This window comes from Pseudophryne corroboree, chromosome 10, assembly GCF_028390025.1.
Source record: "Pseudophryne corroboree isolate aPseCor3 chromosome 10, aPseCor3.hap2, whole genome shotgun sequence".
NCBI classification, from domain to species: Eukaryota; Metazoa; Chordata; class Amphibia; order Anura; family Myobatrachidae; genus Pseudophryne; species Pseudophryne corroboree.
In genome coordinates, this window is record NC_086453.1 from 194,641,399 (window position 1) to 194,661,955 (window position 20,557).

General features: G+C 42.2%; 1 protein-coding gene across 3 annotated transcripts in view; it reads left to right on the plus strand.

Moving 5' to 3' along the window:
• Nucleotides 1-1,128: 1,128 nt before the first annotated feature.
• TMEM240 (transmembrane protein 240) overlaps nt 1,129-20,557 on the plus strand; it is a 238,512-nt gene continuing 219,083 nt past the window's right edge. The window contains exons 1-2 of one of the 3 annotated variants that reach the window (XM_063943013.1): nt 1,129-2,106; nt 2,494-2,600. In XM_063943013.1, coding sequence (XP_063799083.1) covers nt 2,050-2,106; nt 2,494-2,600 — 164 coding nt within the window. In that variant the 5' untranslated portion in view covers nt 1,129-2,049. Of the gene's footprint in view, nt 2,107-2,263; nt 2,601-20,557 lie in introns of those variants that run through there. The other 2 variants (XM_063943014.1, XM_063943012.1) reach the window with 2 other exon arrangements.

Sequence of the window (20,557 nt, forward strand, 5' to 3'; positions counted from 1 at the left end):
CAGTTTTGTTATTAGAATTACACAAGTTGTGTTTTATTAGTTTTCAGCATGTTGCAGTAATTGGTTCATGCCTATTGGCGTATGTTGTGTTGATGGCCATGTGTGCGGCATGGTTGCGGTGTGAGCTGGTATGTATCTCACCATTAGTTTTAAAGTAAATTCTTTCCTCGAAATGTCCGTCTCCCTGGGCACAGTTCCTATAACTGACGTCTGGAGGAGGGGCATAGAGGGAGGAGCCAGTTCACACCCATTGAAAAGTCTTAAGAGTGCCCATGGCTCCTGCGGAACCGTCTATACCCCATGGTCATGAAGTGGACCCCAGCATCCTCTACGGACTAGAGGAAAAGGATTTACCGGTAGGTATTAAAATCCTGTTATAAACCTACGGAGTCTGCTGTAACTGTGGAAATTGGGAAATTGAAGATCCCTCCTTCATACATTGGGGTGATACTAAATATTTGCAGATATCCCCAAAATGGGTGGTTTACAAAAGCAGCCAGCATTTATGCTTTACTCACAATTCTGAATCACACCCTTAGTCAGGCACATTTCCAGTGCAACCATGCAAGTCTAGCACTGTACCTGTTTGCTGTGCAGTACGTTACCAAATCCACCAGTAGATGGCAACAATGAGCAGCCATCATGCACCATTTACCTATCTGCCATCTGAAGTCACCTTTTGTCACAATTGGAGACAGAATGGACAGATTATGAAGCAGCTATCTGTGGGATTTTCATCCCATATCTAAATCTTGCATTGTGTCCCAATCTATTTTCCATCCACCTCGGAGCTCATATGAAAGGTAAAAGGAAGGCGGCCAGTTCATAACGTCACTTAGACTATATAAGTAGAGGGTACTGAGCTCCCGGTGCCACTTTTAAATAGTTTTACACAAATGACCATGTAACAAATGAGCACAATGATGCTGTAAATAGCTTTTTATTTGAATTCCTTTTTATTACATCTGCCACATATAAATCTGTTAATGAAATGGTTAATGTGATCTGCCTTATATTTGTAGCATTGAGTTGCAACTATAGCCCCCTCCCCCTTGCACCAACCAGGCTAACAATCAGAAGGGTGCCCAGGTACATCCGACCAGATTCTGACACACCGAGGAGAGGGTGGGGGTGGCTGCTATCTTCCCAGAGTTTTGCTTTCTAGAGAGGGCTGTCCAGATGCCTGGTGCTGCTCACTTAAAACAATGGCTGATGGTATTAGCATATTTTAGTAGGTGGAAGCCCAGTGGCTTACTGTGCATGGTGCAGAATATCAATTGTGGCTGCAATGTCACTGAGCAGGGCGTGCAGGCTGCTGCTATACATCACGGTTACCTCTCTAGAGGGGACACAGGGTTCTGCTCCCCCCCGACACTTCGCTAGCCGCTTATATATACCCTACATATGTCTTTTTTTCTTTCTTTCTTTTTTTTTGTTTATAGATGGGAGGAGAAGCGATTAGGAGGTGATCAGCCGTCATGATGCCAGGGGAGAGCGATGCCCCACTGCTTACCCACCTCTGCTTTGCTGATATATAGATACCAGCATCCAGTATTCAGAAAGGATCGTTGAATTATTGATTGGTTTTTTTTATTTTTTTTATTTGATCAATCACCGATTGATGCAGAATAGGGGTGTTTGCAAGCATGGCAATGTGGCAGTCCTTAAAATGAAGAGAGAGGGAGGGAGGCAGAGGGAATGCTTGTCACATTGTTTTATAATGGGAGGGAGGCGAAGAAGGGCGATCAAGACTGAGACGACCCCCACACTCCACTAAGTAAATCCAAAGAAGGGAGGGGAGGGAGGGGGGTCGCTTTTAAACCCTAATTGGGGGGCATCACGTAGTTTACCAACATGTACATGAATATATACATCTATGTGTAACTGGATCCTGTGGTCCTGCTTCAACATCAAGGATTGCAGCTTTTTTGGGGGGGAGGGAAGAGGGGAGATGACCAATTCTGACCTTTGCGGAGAAGAGGGAGGAAATAGAAGAAGAGAACCTGCTTTTTTGGGGGAAATAGACACAATCTTGTCAATTTCATATATATGCACATGAGCTCAAACACCATGATATTTATGGTACTGGGGGCGTCCATTGTTATGGTAAGAGAAACTCTCACTTTTCTGGCATGTAATTCTATTTGTAGCAATGTCATATTGGCGTGTTGTGTGTGTGTGTGTGTGTGTGTGTGTGTGTGTGTGTGTGTGTGTGTGTGTGTGTGTGTTTGTTTTTCTCAGAGTGTGTGTGTGTGTGTGTGTGTGTGTGTGTGTGTGTGTGTGTGTACATTGTGAGTGTCAGTGTATGTCAGCGTGTGTATGTGCATTGTGTGTCAGAGTCAGAGTGTGTGTGCATGTGCATTGTGTGTCTGTTACAAGAAGTCGTGGCTGCATTGTGAAGACTGTTCCAGTCTATTTTTTAGTCAGCAAACTAGAGTCAATGTTTTATTCCATCTAGAGTTGACCAGATGCCTTGGTTATGGGCTCTTACAGGCAATAGCTTGCTTGATGGACATGAACGCTCTTTTGGACCGATTTCACAATTATATCTTACCGCATTTAAGAGGGGAAGACCGCGTTTGTCACTGCAACTGTGGAAGGTGAGTCCTTACATTTTCTCTCTCCTCTTTGCATTCAATATAACCCTGAGGCTGCCTGTCTGAACCCCCTATGAATTGGCGATGCGCCTGGATCCAGCACCCTGGACAGAGCACTCCGGGGCTGCTGCCTTCAGATCGCTGCTGCTTTGAATTCAGACTTTATAGATACAGATATATATTTATATTTTGTTGCCACCTCGCTTCCCCACCCACCCATCTCCTTGTGTCTTGTTTGCATGATAACAACGCGCAGTTCATTGCATTTATTACTCATCTGCCCAGTCCCAGGAACGTGAATCTAGGCCTGTATCAATGCATCAATGGTTAACGCTCCAAGTGTTGTTTTATCTACATTATTGCTATCGTTACCCTGCATGGAATCCATTTTAGACGTAACACTAATGCCTTGACTTGGTCTTAACATGGTTCGGAATACGGGAAATCCCAAACAGAAGACGCCTGGGTTGTTAAGATGTGTGCGCTTTCCGCAGTTGTGCATTTATTCTGAATGTAAGACTAAACCCACAAGCACTGGGGCTCAACCTAAATAATAGGCCATCCATACAAATGACATAGAAGGATACAATTTATTTAACGTCCACAGTAAAGTTTATTCAACTGCAAGGTTGCAGCTGCTGCAGAACCTCTTGGGAGAAAGGACACTAATTCATCAAGGGGTCAAATCTGGAAAGCAAAGCAATCCCTCAACTGAGAATTCTGCAGCATGGGCTCATTTTAGTGGAGTGGCTTTTCTCCTGCACATTTGATACAAACCAGGAAAGGCATTGTATCAATTAGTGAGTTACAGTACCACTGCACAGTCTATTCTTAAGTTAATACCTTCCTGCTTTGAAACAACTTCATAAGAACTATGCTGACTTTTTGTGATATGTTAGAAGTATTACATTGGATGACTACATACTCTTGCTGCATTCTGTGCACTCTCAAATCTTTTTGATATGCATATTTGCAGAGGATGTTCTCAGTATGTAATTAATTTGTAATGTTTCTCCCTCAGTTCATTTGGCATGTTCATGTCTATAGCACAAGTGTCCAGTTAGCTTCAATGTCATTCAGCACACTTTCAAAAGAGGTAGTCATATATTGCGCCAACTGGGCAAAATGTTTCTGGTAAGGGGCCTTCAAATTGATTTACGCTATTATTAAGTGCTACTAGCAGAACTGGTTTGTGGTTGGTTGCCATATTATAATATTGATTGTTTGTGAAATGGTGCAGCATACATCATGTCAATTGTTGACCGCCTCACATATTCTTAGAAATAAGAAGGAGGAAGTAACTTTCCAGTTCTCATTTGTTTTCCTCAGCCTTTTGGATTAATAATTTGATGGGGTTTTTTTGCTGGGAGGACATACATATTCACCATTGGCCAATTGCCTAAGGAATTAATGGAGTATTTCATGGAGGTACATTTGCTTAACTGCAGTCAGAGGACAGACTCCCAATGTGAGGCAATGTAAGCAAATCCATCAATAATATTGACAGAAGCAATGTATTCTAGACCTGTCACATAGTGAAGAGGTTGCAATTCAACAAAGAAGCAGAAACCTTAGGCTACAAGTAAAGCAATGGAGGCAGTCAGAATTTATTTGCAGCTCTGCAGCAACTACATTAAGTGGTCCTTGTGGACAGGGAAACACATGTGATTTTCTCAGTACAGACCTAGATAGATTAGATTCTAAGTTTTACTTACTGGGATATGTACAACACTCTTATTACCATAGAAGCCAGAGATTTGCTTTATGTGGATTTCATTTACAAAACTCAACGGCTGTGCACAAAACACTTTGGTTTAGCACCAATGCACCTAGATGGTTTGCCTATCAGAGCACAGTAGACGCTCACATAGAGGTTTTCCCCACACTAGGTGCTCACCTACTGTAGGTGCATGGTGAGACACAGACATCTGCACAAGGTCACAGTGCAAAAGTGTCACTTCAAGTATACTACAAACTCCTGTCATGTCATTAAATGTTTATGTCCTGAAATACTGCACCGTTTAGTCTCACATGTCTTTTAAATCATTGGTGTGAAAGGACATCAGGTTTGTCTTAATTATCTTTGTGTACATTGCTAGTAGCATACATAGAAATGGGATTCTCGGCTGGAGGGTAACTGTAAGTCATTAAATGCATTCAATTAAAATGAATCATAAAACTCCTACAGCTCAGAGTTGGTGTCCTTTATCAGGGGCATAGCCAGAACTTTGTGGGACTCATAACAGCTGCACTCCCTGCACCTATGGTAGCTACACCCTTGCCTATTATTATGATCATTTATGTGGTGCCACTATTGCACAGTCCTGTACAAAGAATGTTTCCTTAATACCTGTTCCTGCCTCATAGGAGCTCACACTGTAACTTCCCTACCACACACCAGAATACTTTTGAATCAGCAGCCAATTAACTTACCAGGATGTATTTGGAGTGGGGGAAGAAAATATAGCACCCGGCAAAAACTCACAGCAACATGAGGAGAACATACAGACTCCATGCAGGGGGCTCACACTGCACACTGTCCGGTCAGTTTTGATAGGTTGATTCTGCTTGCACCTCCATATGACTGGGAGCAGGCTCATCCTTCGGAGACTTAAAGGGATATTCAATATGGCCCAAAGAGACATCGGGAGTGAAAACCCCCGTTGTTTCTTTGGGTGCTGCGGTCGAGCTATTTGATTAGCTCGGCCGGTAACAACAGCATTTACACCCATAAACACACAGGTTCAGTGAAACCTGTGTGTTTTCCGGTGAAATGGCCCCGTTTTTGGATGAAAACGGGGCTGTTATCGGGGATCTTGCTTTGCCTGCCGGAGGCAGGTGCAACAAAATACTTGATAAGCTGCAGCATGCGACGGCTTATCGGGGCTAATTAGATAGCCCCCGGTGGTGATACATTACACCCGACTTGCTGTCGTGGTAATTGAATATCGGAGTTAAGGCGATATGCTATTAGCTGCAGTGAGTTACCGCAGCTAAAGGATTCCCCCGGGGCTATCCTATTAGCCCCGTAAGCAGCATTTATAGTGGATTCTGCTTCACGTGAATTCCTGATAAGCAACCCTAGGAGACTCATTATTGGATGAGTACACATGGGTCCGTAATGTTATCACAGATCCCATGTATTATCGGCCGATAACAGGTGAGTTATCGCACGGTAAAAACGTCTGTCAGTGGATAGCCTGATAGCATTCTCTGGTTAAAAAGCCTGTTATTACCGTACAGTAACTCACCGCAGCTAATAGGATACGCCATTAATGTCAGAACTGAATCCAGCATTGTGCCTCATAGCACCGTTGTTATGAGTATGAGTCCTGGTTCTGGAATCACATTCAAGACCCTACTGTTATGAGACATAATGCTAACCAGATGCTGCCCACCTGCAGTCCAGGTTTCTGTAGAGCGATGTAACTCTTTTATGCTTTTAAACTTTTGCCCTCACTCTGCCAAATGACCATTTCAAATGCTTTAATGCACTTGTGCAAATCAAAGTACAGAAGGATTTTCTTTCTATGTTTTACCCTTTGTTAATGAGGCCCATTGTAGTTACTATCCCAGCGGTTGGGATGCAGGCGGTCAGAATACCGACGCCTGGATCCCGACTGCCAAGAATACTGGCAGTGGTTCCATGGCTATTCCCACTCGTGGGTGCCAACGCACCCATAGAATGGGAATAGAATCTGTGGTGAGCGCAGCCAGCCACGAGCCACAAGGGCTTTTCTAGCATTCACCCCGCTGCCAGCATTCTGGCGGCTGGGATCCCGGGGTCTGTATTCTGACCTCTAGGATCCCGACCACTGGCATTCCAATCCCAACCTGTTTAGCTTGCTCATAGCAGATATAAAATAATCGTACCTGTCGGCAGTGTTAGTAACCTCTCATTTCCAATGTCCAGTTGCTGCTACTGATTTATTCAAGGACAGCAAAAGTCTTTCATCTACAAGTTCTGTTGATGTGAATGATTGTGTTTGCAGTAGAACACTATTAGTTGGAGAGAGGCACATTCTTCACACCATGTGTTTTGCTTCAGATAATGGCCCTCATTCTGAGATGATCGCTCGCTAGCTGCTTTTAGCAGCAGTACAAACGCTAGGCTGCCACCCTCTGGGAGTGTATCTTAGCTTAGCAGAAGTGCGAACGAAAGATTAGCAGAACTGCTCCAAATAAAGATTGTGCCGTTTCTGAGCAGCTCGAAACTTACTCCTAGCTTGCGATGACTTCAGACTGTTCAGTTCCTGTTTTGATGTCACAAACACGCCCTGCGTTCGGCCAGCCACACCTACGTTTCTCCAGCCACTCCTGCGTTTTTATCGGGCACGCCTGCGTTTTTACACACACTATATATAGGTGGATTACATAATAATGTGTTTATATATGGATACGTATTGGGATTTGCTAAGGAACAATAGAAATCCAATTTGTCTTTTTACACCTATTACAAGTAAAAATAAGGAGGTTGGAGCAGGAGGTGTAGCTAAGTAGGTGTAACAACAGGTGATGACTATTCGCCATTATCTGCACCAATAGGGATGGAGATTTGTCCTTTAAAAAGGGTCCTGTATTCTCTGGAGATTATTTTTGGATAAAGCTTCTGTGAAAGGAGCGAAACGCGTCAGAAGTGTGGATTTTGGACCCTTATACTGCCTTTGAACCCATCTGTATTGCTGTTCATCGCCATTAACATCAGCCCGACACCTATTGAGAGGAGAGAGACCGGGACCTGGGTGCTTGCAAGCAGCACTGGAACGGTGCGGTCTCGTTGTTCCCTGTGGCTGGACATCCTCGCCATCAGCGGGCGTCATTGCAGGCGCTGGATCCCCTGAAACCGGGACCGCTGTACTTACCATTGGGGCTTCATCTTGCGTTACACGATATTGACGGAAACCACACGTAAGGCTTCGTATAGGAGCATATCTTCATGCCATTATTCTGTCTATGCTGATGGGCAATAAAATAAGGAACATTGCTTTTATATAAGAAACATCTAAGGAACTTATATTTCTACATGGGTTCTAGAAGCAAATTGTTGCGCATTATAACAAGTGTATTATGCGGACTGAAATATAGTTACTAATTTGTCCATTTGAGAACTGTGCACAGATTAGCTTGGCTCGACCTCCTTGAGATATTTTTAATAGTATTGTGATAATACTGATTATAATATTGTTCTTATATTGTTCAGATATCTTAGACCGGTCTAGTCTTTTATGTGTATTAAAACTCATGAATTATAAGAAAATTTGCAGTTTTTTTATTTGAACATCAGCCATACCATATTAATTAGCGCAAAGAGTTAAGTGTTAGATTAACTCCCCGAAAAAGCTCAATTTCCGCCCAGAAACACCCACTTCCTGTCAATCACTCACCGATCAGCAGTGCGACTGATAAGCGTCGCTAGACCTTGTGTGAAACTGCATAGTTTTGTGTGAAAGTATGACGCGCGTGCGCAGTGTGCACCATACGCATGCGCAGAAGTGACGCTTTTTCAATTAATCGCCGCGCTGCGAACGAAAGCAGCTAGCGATCAACTCTGAATGAGGGCCTATGTATAGCAGAGTAAAGTGCATCCAGTTACGCCCACAGAGCCAGAACAGGGACAGGCAAGCATAGGCCAATACAATAAAGATATGTCCACGACACGTACTGTAAATTTGACATAATTAGACATAGATCACACAGTACACCTTTGCAAAGGTTTATGTCTTGTTGGTAGTAGAGGGCTACTGTGACAATATGCCCTGATGATTATGACAACTTTCAGCAGCAGCATTATTAGTACAGTTCTGATTGGCCGATTGTATATTAACCCTTCCAGCTGACAGTAATTAAATCATTAGCAACATGACAAGATAATATGAAGTCGTAGCAGTCTATTCTCATTACTTAATTCACATTTACATTTGGATAATTATAGGAAACAAATTCCCTTTGGACGTTTAAAGATAAAACCAAATGTGGAGGTGTTTATGTTTAATTTGATGGAAAATGCAACTTATACACTTATAAAGAAATATGGGGAAAATGGGGTAACGTGACATTAGCATTTACAACTAAAACTTTCAAGTCTAGGATCTATGCTGTCCAGGGATGTAAGTGTGCAGACTTGTATGTCTGGCTCAAACACTACTGGTTTTAAACTGGATGCATCTTGAGGAATGTCCACCTAAACATACACATATATTTGTGATCAGTACACAATATAAAACGTAATACAAGTCCAATTCCAAGTCTTTTCAGATATAGCTGCTGCTCCTCCCTGGTAAAGAAACCTTGATCCCTTGCCAGATACATTTTGAAATTAGATCACAAACATATACTCACCAAGAGGGTGCTAATAGTGTATTATTTTTAGAAATTATCAAAAACATTTTCAACCAGGCAAAGGTTTGCTGTACAAAACATTTCCCCCTTTTTCACCCCCTTAGGAGTAAAAAAATCCCTGCTTAGTGAGTGGCTGCTAATAACTGTCAAAGTTTCCGGATCACCCAGCAGGTCACATGTTCCAGGTCACCCAGCTGGTGCACAGGGAGAGTTCTCCAACTGTCACATTTTCAAAGAGCACAATGGTGATGCATTGCTAATGACAGAAGGACGTTTTACCACATACTGTAACTCCGAAACAAAGCAACCAATTACAATGCCAATATAATTCTGCAAATCTACAGACTAAGAGCTGTAATTGGTATATGATGTGCCCTGGTCAGACAACGGCAACATAGAAATAAGTCACTCATAAAAGTCATCCTTCTTCTATTAATATATAGATATATTTTGCGTACATAACAAAAATTGTAATCATTGCTTATCTGAAGCATCCTTAACTTTGGGGCCTCCTCTTCAGACAGTTTCCTCCACTTCCTCCTCTAGGAATTAATCTTAATTTCTCCTGAAATCACACACATGCACCAAAAGCATCAAAAAATGCCACTCATTGTGTTGTTCTTTACAATAATAAACTTGTCAGTTTGCATATCACTGAACCTTTTTTCGTGGGTCCACAGTCATCCAACTTCATATTTGTGTGTGAGCTCCTGGTAGATCCTGAGAAATCTCTACAAAAGTTCTTGGAGAATCAGAGATCAATCACCAACCAACATGTTTTACTTGAAGCTGGCACAATCTCTAATTGCTGCATCATCTGCTTGATGTCAGTGGCTTATTAAATCCGTAATACAAAAACCTGCTAACTTTTACTTATAATGGGGAGTATATGTTTATACTGGTGGCACTCGATATACCAGCTGTCGGGATCCCGGCTCTCAGGATACCGGCGCCGAGATCCCGACTGCTGGGATACCAACAACTATTCTCCCTCTTGGGGTGTCCACGACACCCCTGGAGGGAGAATAAATAGCGTGGTGTGCGTAGACCGTGCCCGCAGCGTGGCGAGTGCAGTGAGCCCGCAAGGTGCTCTTTTGCGCTCACCCCGCTGCTGGCATTCCTGCGGTCGGGATCACGGTGCCGGTATGCTGAGCGCTGGGATCCCGACAGCCGGCCACTTTTATACAGGGCATATGACCATAGTAGCGTTGTGATGACAAGTCCATATTATTGTCTGTTTTATACATATGTCTAAATACATGTTTATTAGTTTGTTTTTCAGAAAGTTAATTAGGAATACAGCACAGTTGGCTGTGCACCCACATGGCCTAGCATTATGTGTAGTATATTTACCCACTTACTGAATGCAGCATATTATTATTATTATTATTATTATTTTTATTATTATTTTATTTATTTTTTACCTGTTATTTATATAGCGCACACATATTCCACAGCGCTTTACAAAGAATATTTGTCCATTCACGTCAGTCCCTTCCCCAGTGGAGCTTGCAATCTATATTTCCTACCACACGTAAATACACGCATATATATACTAGGGTTAATTTTTGTCTGGAGCCAATTAACTAACCAGTATATATTTTTTTAGATGCATCATGAGCAACAGGGAACTTTGATGCCACTAGAGAAGTACAGATGGGCAGTAAGACTTGTCCCATTGCACTCACCGACAGTGTCGGACTGGGGCATGAAGCCTACAAAGGGGGTGTGGCCAGCCTCCACAGAGGCTGGAAATACACAATAGTCTAGTGCAGTGTAATGCAACATATCTACCATGTATAATAGAAGTGCACAGTCTGGAATCTGTTCCCTAGAGGAAGAAGTGGGCCCTCAGGCAGTGGGGCCTACTGGTGGTTTCCCTGGTACCCCTGTGGGCCAGTCCGACCCTGCTCACTGGGGTAAATGTACTAATATGGGAGTTCTGTTTAAGATGGGATGTTGCCCATAGCAATCAATCAGATTCTACTTCTCATTTATCTAGCGCCTTCTAGAAGATAATACCTGGAATCTGATTGGTTGCTATGAGCAACATCCCATCTTAAATAGAACTCCCATCTTAATAAATTTACCTCACCATTTCCGTTACTGGGATGTAAGAGGAATGTGACCACATTATATAAGCAAAAGCATGGAAAATCTATACTCACCACATACACCATCAACTCTCCAAGCTATATCAAAAAAAGGAAATGTTAGGTCTGCATATATCAACATATGTTAAGCTGATTAATTCACGCCAAAGCCTTCCCCATCTGGTAATTTCCACACTAGAAAGTGTATATATATGTATATACATATATGTATTTTTCTGTAAAACCATTGATTTAGCACTTGTAGAAAGTAACTATAACTGAATAACACGTTTTAGAATGTCTGATAAATAGAATGCCTTCTTGTTCTTTCTTTTTTTTCAGAGCAGAAAATTATTTGTCACTGAAAATCCTTTTAAAGAAAAGTGTTTTGTTTTTTTATTACTATCACATGTGCTGCTATGCTTTATGTTTTCCGGAATTTTCCACCTATTCATATTATTAATTAAAAAAAAGAATATATGCAAGGTAAAATAATGCAGGCTTACTCTCTTTCTCTCCCGACATTGTTAGTATTTTCAGCTTCTTATTTCTAAAGCTCCAGGTGACGACTGGACAGATCCTGTGCTGTTCACATCACTAAGTGGCATATTTATCACCATCCATATTTTAATGCAGGGGCATTTTAAGGCATGAGAGGGCCCGCATGCAGCCTCCATTGTGGGCCCCCTCCTATCTGGCAGCAAGTAGACTACGGCGTTATGCCAGAGTCTACAGCGCATGCACAGAGGACATCTTCAGTGCGCAAGCACAAATTACTCTGAAATTTTTGCAGCGGACATTTTTCAAGTGACTTGTGTCTGCAGTGCAGGGCCACTGCTACAGGACTCCAGAGGAGTAAGTATAATATATGAGTGCAGAATGTGCGGTGTGGGCCCCCCTAGACCCAGGGGCCCATGTACACCGCATACCTTGCACCCATTATAGAAGCGCCTATATGCGGTTGTGATAAATACTTTTCACATAAATTTGCAAAGTGAAAATGTGACACGTGGCTGACAGACAGGGAGTCGGAAGCTTCCCTTTCCCCATTCCGGGGCATGGTAAATTTGATAGTTTAGCAGTCCCCATGGAAACCTATGGGGACTGCTGATGCTTTTGGAAATAGGAAGACACAGCAGATATTGGAGAAATTTACTGTGATCCCTCAATAGTACATTCATGGAGATCCTTAATATATATGGGTATCTCCCGAAGAAGGCTGTTTGCAGGAAACATCCCACAAATATTATTTGATAAATAGGTCCACAAAAAAACATATGTTAGTGTTCATGTCTATTTTATAAGTACAGTACATACATAAACAAGCCCTGAGGATTGAGTTTCTTCCACTGTAGTAATAGTTGGGGGACAGAGTTTAGGCAATGCTGTTTTTTTGTGGGGCAGATTTTTACAAAGTAGTTACTGTATGTGCAAAATCCTATTTAGCGTTACATATTCCTTATACTGCGTACATTTCTATGTGTCTAGACTCTAACTACTGGTCAGTGTACAGGACATTATGGATATAGCTGAGAAATGACAATAACACAACTGTTATATCTTGGGTCACTGTCGAATAAGGACAAAGGAGACATTTGTGCAATTACTGAGCCATAAATGAGTATTGGCGTGTCACACTTAGCAACAGTACAGTTGGCTGCACGTCAACTAAATCTGGATCACACCAACTTCTGCAAGTGGAAAAAAACACACTTTATAATAGAATTATGATGTAGGACACCTAAAACAATAACTGGTTTGGAAGAGGCAGCACCAGCAATGAGTGAAGCAAAAAGATAATTAGCAATATTAAGCATCTCCTACAACAAGGCATTTGGCTCATATCAGTTTTCTGATCAGATTTCTTTAGGTCAAAACAACACTATTGTTCTAAGAAATGAGACTATATATACTGATGTCACATTTGAAGTAGTGTCAGAGAGCTCGGTAGTATGCTAGCATTGCCCAGGGTAGCAATATACAAGTCTGCTATTTACATAATGAGATTACTGGAAAGCATTGTGTATCAAGGGGTTTAAGAAAACATTGCATTTCGTAAAAGTTGCAGAAACGTAAGCAGAAAACAATTTGGGCTCTATTCAGAACATTCATTTTCCCGTTAGAAAATGCAGAAAGGATTGTTTCCATATTTTTAACGTAACCTCGCTATTCAGGAAAGTGTAAATGGAGTAGGAAATGCAATTATCTTCTTCGTTCATACCCACCTCACTGAATATCGCACAGTAGGGATCATTCCATTGATCTCTACTGTGGTCTAACGTTTCATGCTATTCAGCAAGCATAATAACATTAAACTTCCTGAAAAAGGAATGGCGTTATATAAAGAAAATCCTTAATTTTGACAAAAAATACAGGGACAGAGGGAAATTTTCCCCTCAGTCCCTGCAGGATAGTGTGACGAGCAGCAATTGTATTTCTAGCTCCATCCTTCCACAGCTTTGATTGAACTGTGTATACAGGCTTTCTATAAGTCTGTATACATTTATATTTATGTGGTTTATATATAAATTATATATTTTATAAATTTGATATAAATGTATATATAAACCGGATAAATATAAATGTATACAGACTAATTTAAAGCCTATATACACATTTTAATCAATATAGAAGCTTTGGGAGGCTGGAGCTGGGCATACAATTGCCACTCATCACAATGCAGACTTAGCAATGCAAATAGGAGACTACAGTATTTGCATTGGTAAGAAAGAGCATGTCTGAACATGCGCAGAACCAAATACAGAAGGTTTAGTTTTCGGTTTCTGAAAGCAAAGTCTTCTAAAACCTTACATCAGTCATTCCCAACCACAGTCCTCAAGGCACACCAACAGTGCTGGTTTTAGTGATATCCAGGCTGCAGCACAGATGGTTAAATCAAAATAACTAAGCTACTAATTAAGTCACCTGTGCTGAAGCCTGGATAGCACTAAAACCTGCACTGTTGGTGTGCCTTGAGGACCGTGGTTGGGAAAGCCTGCCTTACATGAACAGTCTGCACACTGTTCCTTCAAAGTTTTATGCTGAATAGCCGTGATATAAAAAGTGTCAAAAAAAATTTGTGCTGACATTGCCCAATAATGATCGTGACAATATGAAACTTTTTCCTGAATAGAGCCCAATTTATGGCAATAAAAGAAAAAACTTCCTGATTGGCTGCATACACTTACACCATGTGATAACACAAAACTACAAATATTTAATGATATTCTATTAACAAAATGCATATGTTTCTATGTGTCCTCTTTACAAAATCGCATGGTGATACAGAAACAGCATTCATTGTTGGACAGGTGCTAAGTATACATGAGGGTATGTTCTAAGCCAGTGGTTCTCAAACTCGGTCCTCAGGACCCCACAAAGTGCACGTTTTGCAGGTAACCCAGTAAGTGCACAGGTGTATTAATTACTCACTGACACATTTTAAAAGGTCCACAGGTGGAGCTAATTATGTTACTTGTGATTCTGTGAGGAGACCTGCAAAACATGCACCGTGTGGGGTCCTGAGGACCGAGTTTGGGAACCTGTGTTCTAAGCTATTGGAAGGCAAAAGGCCCACTGCACTTGTATGAACCTTGAAATGTTAGAATTTTCAGAGAGATGCAGAAGTAGCGGACCAGAATAAAAAAAGATACACATTAATATTCTGAGTAGTATGCAGTCGGGGATATCAATGATAACAAGTTCAGAATACAAAAAACTGGGACAATTTAAAATAGATACAGCAGTAAATGGAGTAGCAAAGCAAACTCAGATTCAGACTATGAGGGCTCAAAAGAATGTGTCTAGCGATCAGACACACACAGTATACTAGACGGGAAGCGGTTACAATACCGCTAATCAGGATCCCAGCCGTCAGAATACTGACAGCGGGATCCCGACTAGCGATGAAATGCCGATACTGGAATCCCTGCGACACAGGCTTTTCTCCCTCTATGGGTGTCCACAGCACCCATAGAGGAGGAATATAACCGGTGACAAGCGCAGCGAGCTACCATACCCGCAGTATGGTGAGCACAGCAAGCCCGCATGGGGCTTGCTAGTGCTCGCCCCACTGTCGGCATCCCAGTGGCTGGAATCCCCCTGTTGGTATACTGATGGCCGAGATCCCGGCCGCCGGTTTTAAATACCGATTTCTACATTAGATCATGCAGTCCAAGGATACAAAGTCTTCAGAAATAAGTGAGATGGAGGTAAGTGTTCAGCTAGAGATATGGTAACAGTGGGAGAAACCAGTAATTGCTGTCACATAGTGTCAGAAGAACAGAATGTGGACTCCTTAAAATAGCACTAACTTTGTTAAGTTGCATCGTATGAAGTAATAAGACAGACATACCAAATAGGGGACACTTCTATGAATGCTGTTTGATATATAGAGTTTAAAAAAGCCAGTGCTCTATGATTGGACTAGTTACTGTACTTGACAACATTTTTTAAAGGAAGTGGCTTCATGGTCTATAGGAATCATGTGGCCCTCTGGTAGCTGGACAGCATTGCAAACTTTGGTGGCATTATGACCAGGGGCGTAGCCAGAACTTTGCAGGCCCCATGGCAACATTTTGAAGGGGCCCCTATCTCAATGCTTCTAAAGAAACAGCTCTTCACAGGATTTGTTAATTTATGCCCTAAAATAGTGCCCTAGTTCATTTTAGGAATCATAGTAGTGCCTTAGTTAACGTTATGCCCAATAGTAGTGCCCTACTTTTTTTTATGAACTATCACAGTGCCCCAGTTTATATTATGCCACATTACAAGTGTGCAAGGGTCCACATGTATCACCCAATGCTAAAAAATGCATACAACATATTTAACTTTGACAGGGAATGAGGGCCCCTCTCAGCTCTGGGCCCCATAGCAGCTGCACTCCCTGCCCCTGTGGTAGCTACGCCCTTGATTATGACCTTTGCTAACCACCTTGTGGGTGAGGCAAATACTTTGACAGGATTTGGGGGTGATATATCTTAATTTACCAGCTTTCCTAAAATGCAGAATTGCAGAAATACCTAGGGGTTTAGATTGCTGAGGTGTGATTATAATTTTAGAACAGCTCAGAAGGAGGAACAAAAATCTATATATTTGTATGGAGATGAGTTAGAAAGTGCAGCCATGAGCATACTGTATTCAGGGCAGTGTCAATTAAAATATTGGTTTGAAGTGGAGGAAACAGATTTGACTGGAACCTAATTTTAAATTGGAGTAGCTGGTTGGGTGGAAATGGCATCAAGGGCCAATCCCTTGAATTAAGATCAATTCATCCATAACTAGACTCTGACATCCACCAACTGACACTCATACACAATAATTTTAGGTATAGCACTTTACACCACTGCAACATGATCTTGCAGTAATCCTCTATACTCTTCCACCAGACAAAACAGACATTGCATAGAATCTAACCCTTATTGACACTAGCGTAGAGCAAGTTGGTAAGAGTTGGGAGACAAAAGCAGACAAAAGTGAAACAAAGCACAACACTAAAACATGTAATAAAGGAGATGGGAAAACTGTAAAACAAGCCTAAGTAGGAACAGGGAACTGGGGAAAACAAGAACAAACAAAAAACAAAATGGGCAGGAGCAACGGACTAACAGCAGAAACTGGAATGCGACACTGAAATAGAATTCTTTTTAGGCCTTACAGTCTAATAACCAAAGTAAGGTAAGTCTCAATGGAGCCAATGCATACTACAGAGAATTAGATTATTGTTTAAAAGGAAATAAAACTGTATAATACAAGGCTAGAAAGACTCAAGGTAACAAATGACTAACAATAAACGGAATGAGATAACAGGGGTTGGAAAATAAAGCGATGGTACACCATAATCAATATTGTGAGTAATGGTATGCAGTCAGGGATATGATGGTAACATGGTAAATTATATAAGAAAGCACGTCAAGATAGAGAAAATATAGAACAGATGGAGTAGCAAACCAGGGCTGCAAACAATGCTAGATCCAGCCTATGAAGGAACAAGGGTGCAGAGACAGGGTGGGACTGGCCCACAGGGTACCACCTCACCTTCGAGGGATCAGATACTAGTCTGTGCACTTAATTGAAATGGTATGCATATTTTACATTATACTGCACAGGACTATGGTGTATTTTCTGGTATCTGGTCTCTAGGTTGACCACACTTAGATCATTAGATCGACCACTATTGGTCGATATGCATTAGGTCAACATGGTTTCTTGGTCGACATGGTCACTAGGTTGACATGTACTAGGTCAACATGACAAAAGGTCAACTTGAGTTTTTCACAATTTTTTTCATTTTTTGAACTTTTTCATACTTTACGATCCACGTGGACTACGATTGGGAACGGTAACCTGTGCTGAGCGCAGCGGTAACGGAGTGCGGCACCTTGCCCAAAGTTCGCTCGCCATGCGAGGGGACAAGGTGCACCAAGTCAGTGGCGTGCGGTGAGGTCATTGGCTGGTGAGGCACTGCAGCCATAATGATCCGCAAAGTCCGGCATCGCCACTTGTGATGTCATGGAAGTAGGCTGACAGTGCCTGTCTACTTCTATTTTTCTATTTAAACATTTATATATTTTTTGAAAATATGTGTTTTAGGTAGCCCTTGAGTTGAAATAGTTGGGGGATTTGGGATCAGAGTTAGGTACCCCTATTTACACATTACGGCAGACAGCGTCTCCTTTTTACACATTACGGCAGACAGCGTCCCCTTTTTACACATTACGGCAGACAGTACCCCTTTTTTTAGACATTACGGCAGACAGCGTCCCCCTCTTTTACTCATGACGGCAGACAGTCCCCCTTTTTTACACATTACGGCAGACAGCGTCCCCTTTTTTGCACATTACGGCAGACAGCGTCCCCCTTTTTACACATTACGGCAAACAGTCCCCCTTTTTTAGACATTACGGCAGACAGTTCCCCTTTTATAGACATTACGGCAGACAGTCCCCCTTTTTTAGACATTACGGCAGACAGTCCCCCTTTTTTTACACATTACGGCAGGCAGCGTGCCCTATTTTACACAATACGGCAGACAGCGTCCCCCTTTTTACACATTATGGCAGACAGTCCCCCTATTTTACACGTAACGGCAGACAGTCCCCCTTTTTTACACATAACGACAGACAGTCCCCCTTTTTTACACATAACGGCAGACAGTCCCACTTTTTTACACATAATGGCAGACAGTCCCCCTTTTTTTTACACATAACGGCAAACAGTCCCACTTTTTTTACACATAACGGTAGACAGTCACCCTTTTTTTACACATAACGGCAGACAGTCCCACTTTTTTACACATAACGGCAGACAGTCCCCCTTTTTTTACTCACCTTGGGGGGCCACGGTCCAGACACTCTCCTCGGCTGCGCGACGATGGTCTCAGGCGCTGAGAAGGGGCGGCGGGACTCGGGGACGACGGCAGCGGCGGGACAAGGGGAAGGCGCGCCTCACACTCCTTCCACCGGCGGGACAGAGGCTTAGGCTCCGGGACAGATCTCCTCCGCTCTGCTGACTCCGGCCTGACAGGGCCAGCCGCCAGCCGCCCGCTCCACCGCTGCTGCTCACTCTTAGCTACAGGGGCGTGCTATGGGTTGAAAGCACGCCCCTGACACTCCTCTGTCAAAGCGGCACTTCCACAAAGTGCCGCTTCACATGTATTTTTTCATGGGCTTTTACTGCCCAATTCTTAGTACCGCCTACCCGCTTCCTGCTCGTTGAGATGACAGCGGGAGGCACCGACAGCGGTGCCTCCTAAACTGACTTAAAATGATTATTTGAAACTAAAAGAATCATTGAAATAATATAAAGCCTAATTCATATACTTATGACACAGTATATGTGTCATAAGTATTTTCTTTATATTATTTTAATGATTATGATAGGGGAGGCACTGCCTCCCCTGACTGCACGTCCCTGCACCAAGTGGGGTTCCCGGTCTCTCTACCAAGAAAATTACACCAATTTTTTTTTTAAACTCATGTCGACCTTTTGTCATTGACCTTGCTCATGTCAACCTAATGCTAGTGTCGACCTACTTTAGGTGTCGACTTAGTCACTATCGACCAATAGTGGTCGACCTAGTGCAGGGATGGGGAACCTTTGGACCTCCAGCTGTTGTTGAACTATACATACCAGCATGCCCTGCAACAGTTTTACAATTTGGCCATGGTAAAACTGTTGCAGGGCATGCTGGGATGTGTAGTTCAGCAACAGCTGGAGGCCCAAAGGTTCCCCATCCCTGACCTAGTGACTGTTAACCTAAGTGTGGTAGACCCTATGAACCACAGCTGTATTTTCTACAGTGCATTTCTGAGTTTAATCTTATACATTATCATGCATGTATAGTACTATCAGTATTCTCTATAGATTTATAATAGGGCCCAAATCATGCATTCTGTAATGGTTAGTCAAGTCTCTGTGGCAGCTATAGAGGTTGGCAACACCCCTAACATTGAGCCCCTACCACTGCATTCCCCAAGGGCCCTTCCTTCCCCAGACCGACACTGTGCAGAGGCACTAATGAAAGGACACCTAGATAGTGATGAAAGAAAAAAAGAATCTGGAGTGGAACATTGTGCAGGGAAATGTTTAATTAAATTACTGCAAGTTTCACCTAAAATATTGCTAGGTTTTCCCATTGATACTGCTTAAATTAGCCAACAGAACCATGGGACATTAAGACAAACTTATTACATGTATTTACATTTACTCCCTTGGCTGCATGACCTTCTGCAAAGTCAGTAACGCAATAGGAACCAAATAGCAAACAAAACATTATCCTTGGGGCAAATTGTCTTTGAGCTATTCCCCAAATTGAATAAATTAAATTTAAAGAATATAGCAATAGGTATCTAAAAAAAGGGCAAAACTTCTTAGAACCATAAGAATATTAATAGGAGCCTTCACTGCAAAAGAAATCATTTTACCATATATGCCCACCAAAATAACTTTATTAACATACAATGTAAAAATTAATTACATACATATTGTCTATATATTTACATATTAAGAATGTATGTTAGAAAAAAAAGAGGTAAATTCCTTTAGTGCTGAAATAATGGGCCGATGGTTTGCGTACAACTCCGATGGTAAGATATCAGTGCATGCTGCCATTTGGTGTCAGAGAGGGGGTGGCTAGGGGACCGTTTCCAAAAACAGAGGTATGTCACCACCATTTTGTGGGAATGCCAGTGTCTGTGTCTTACAATGCAGATTTCCTGGCCTCAGCTATAGAGATGAGACTGCCATTCTGTCACATTTTAGCACATATCAATAAATGTTTTGTTTATATAATAGTAGGGTGAGTGCTACAACAAGAGAGTACTTTTCTGTCTTTCCCTGTATTCTGACATCTATAGAGGTAAAATTGCTCTTCCATGTGGATTTCCCTACTTTATACTCTTATGCTGGTCATACACTAGGTCGATATCGTGTACGAATACACAATATCAGCCCGTCATTCGACCCATCGCATACACATCGTGCATGTTTTGGGTGCGAATATGATGTGATACGTGGCCCCGCGGGTCA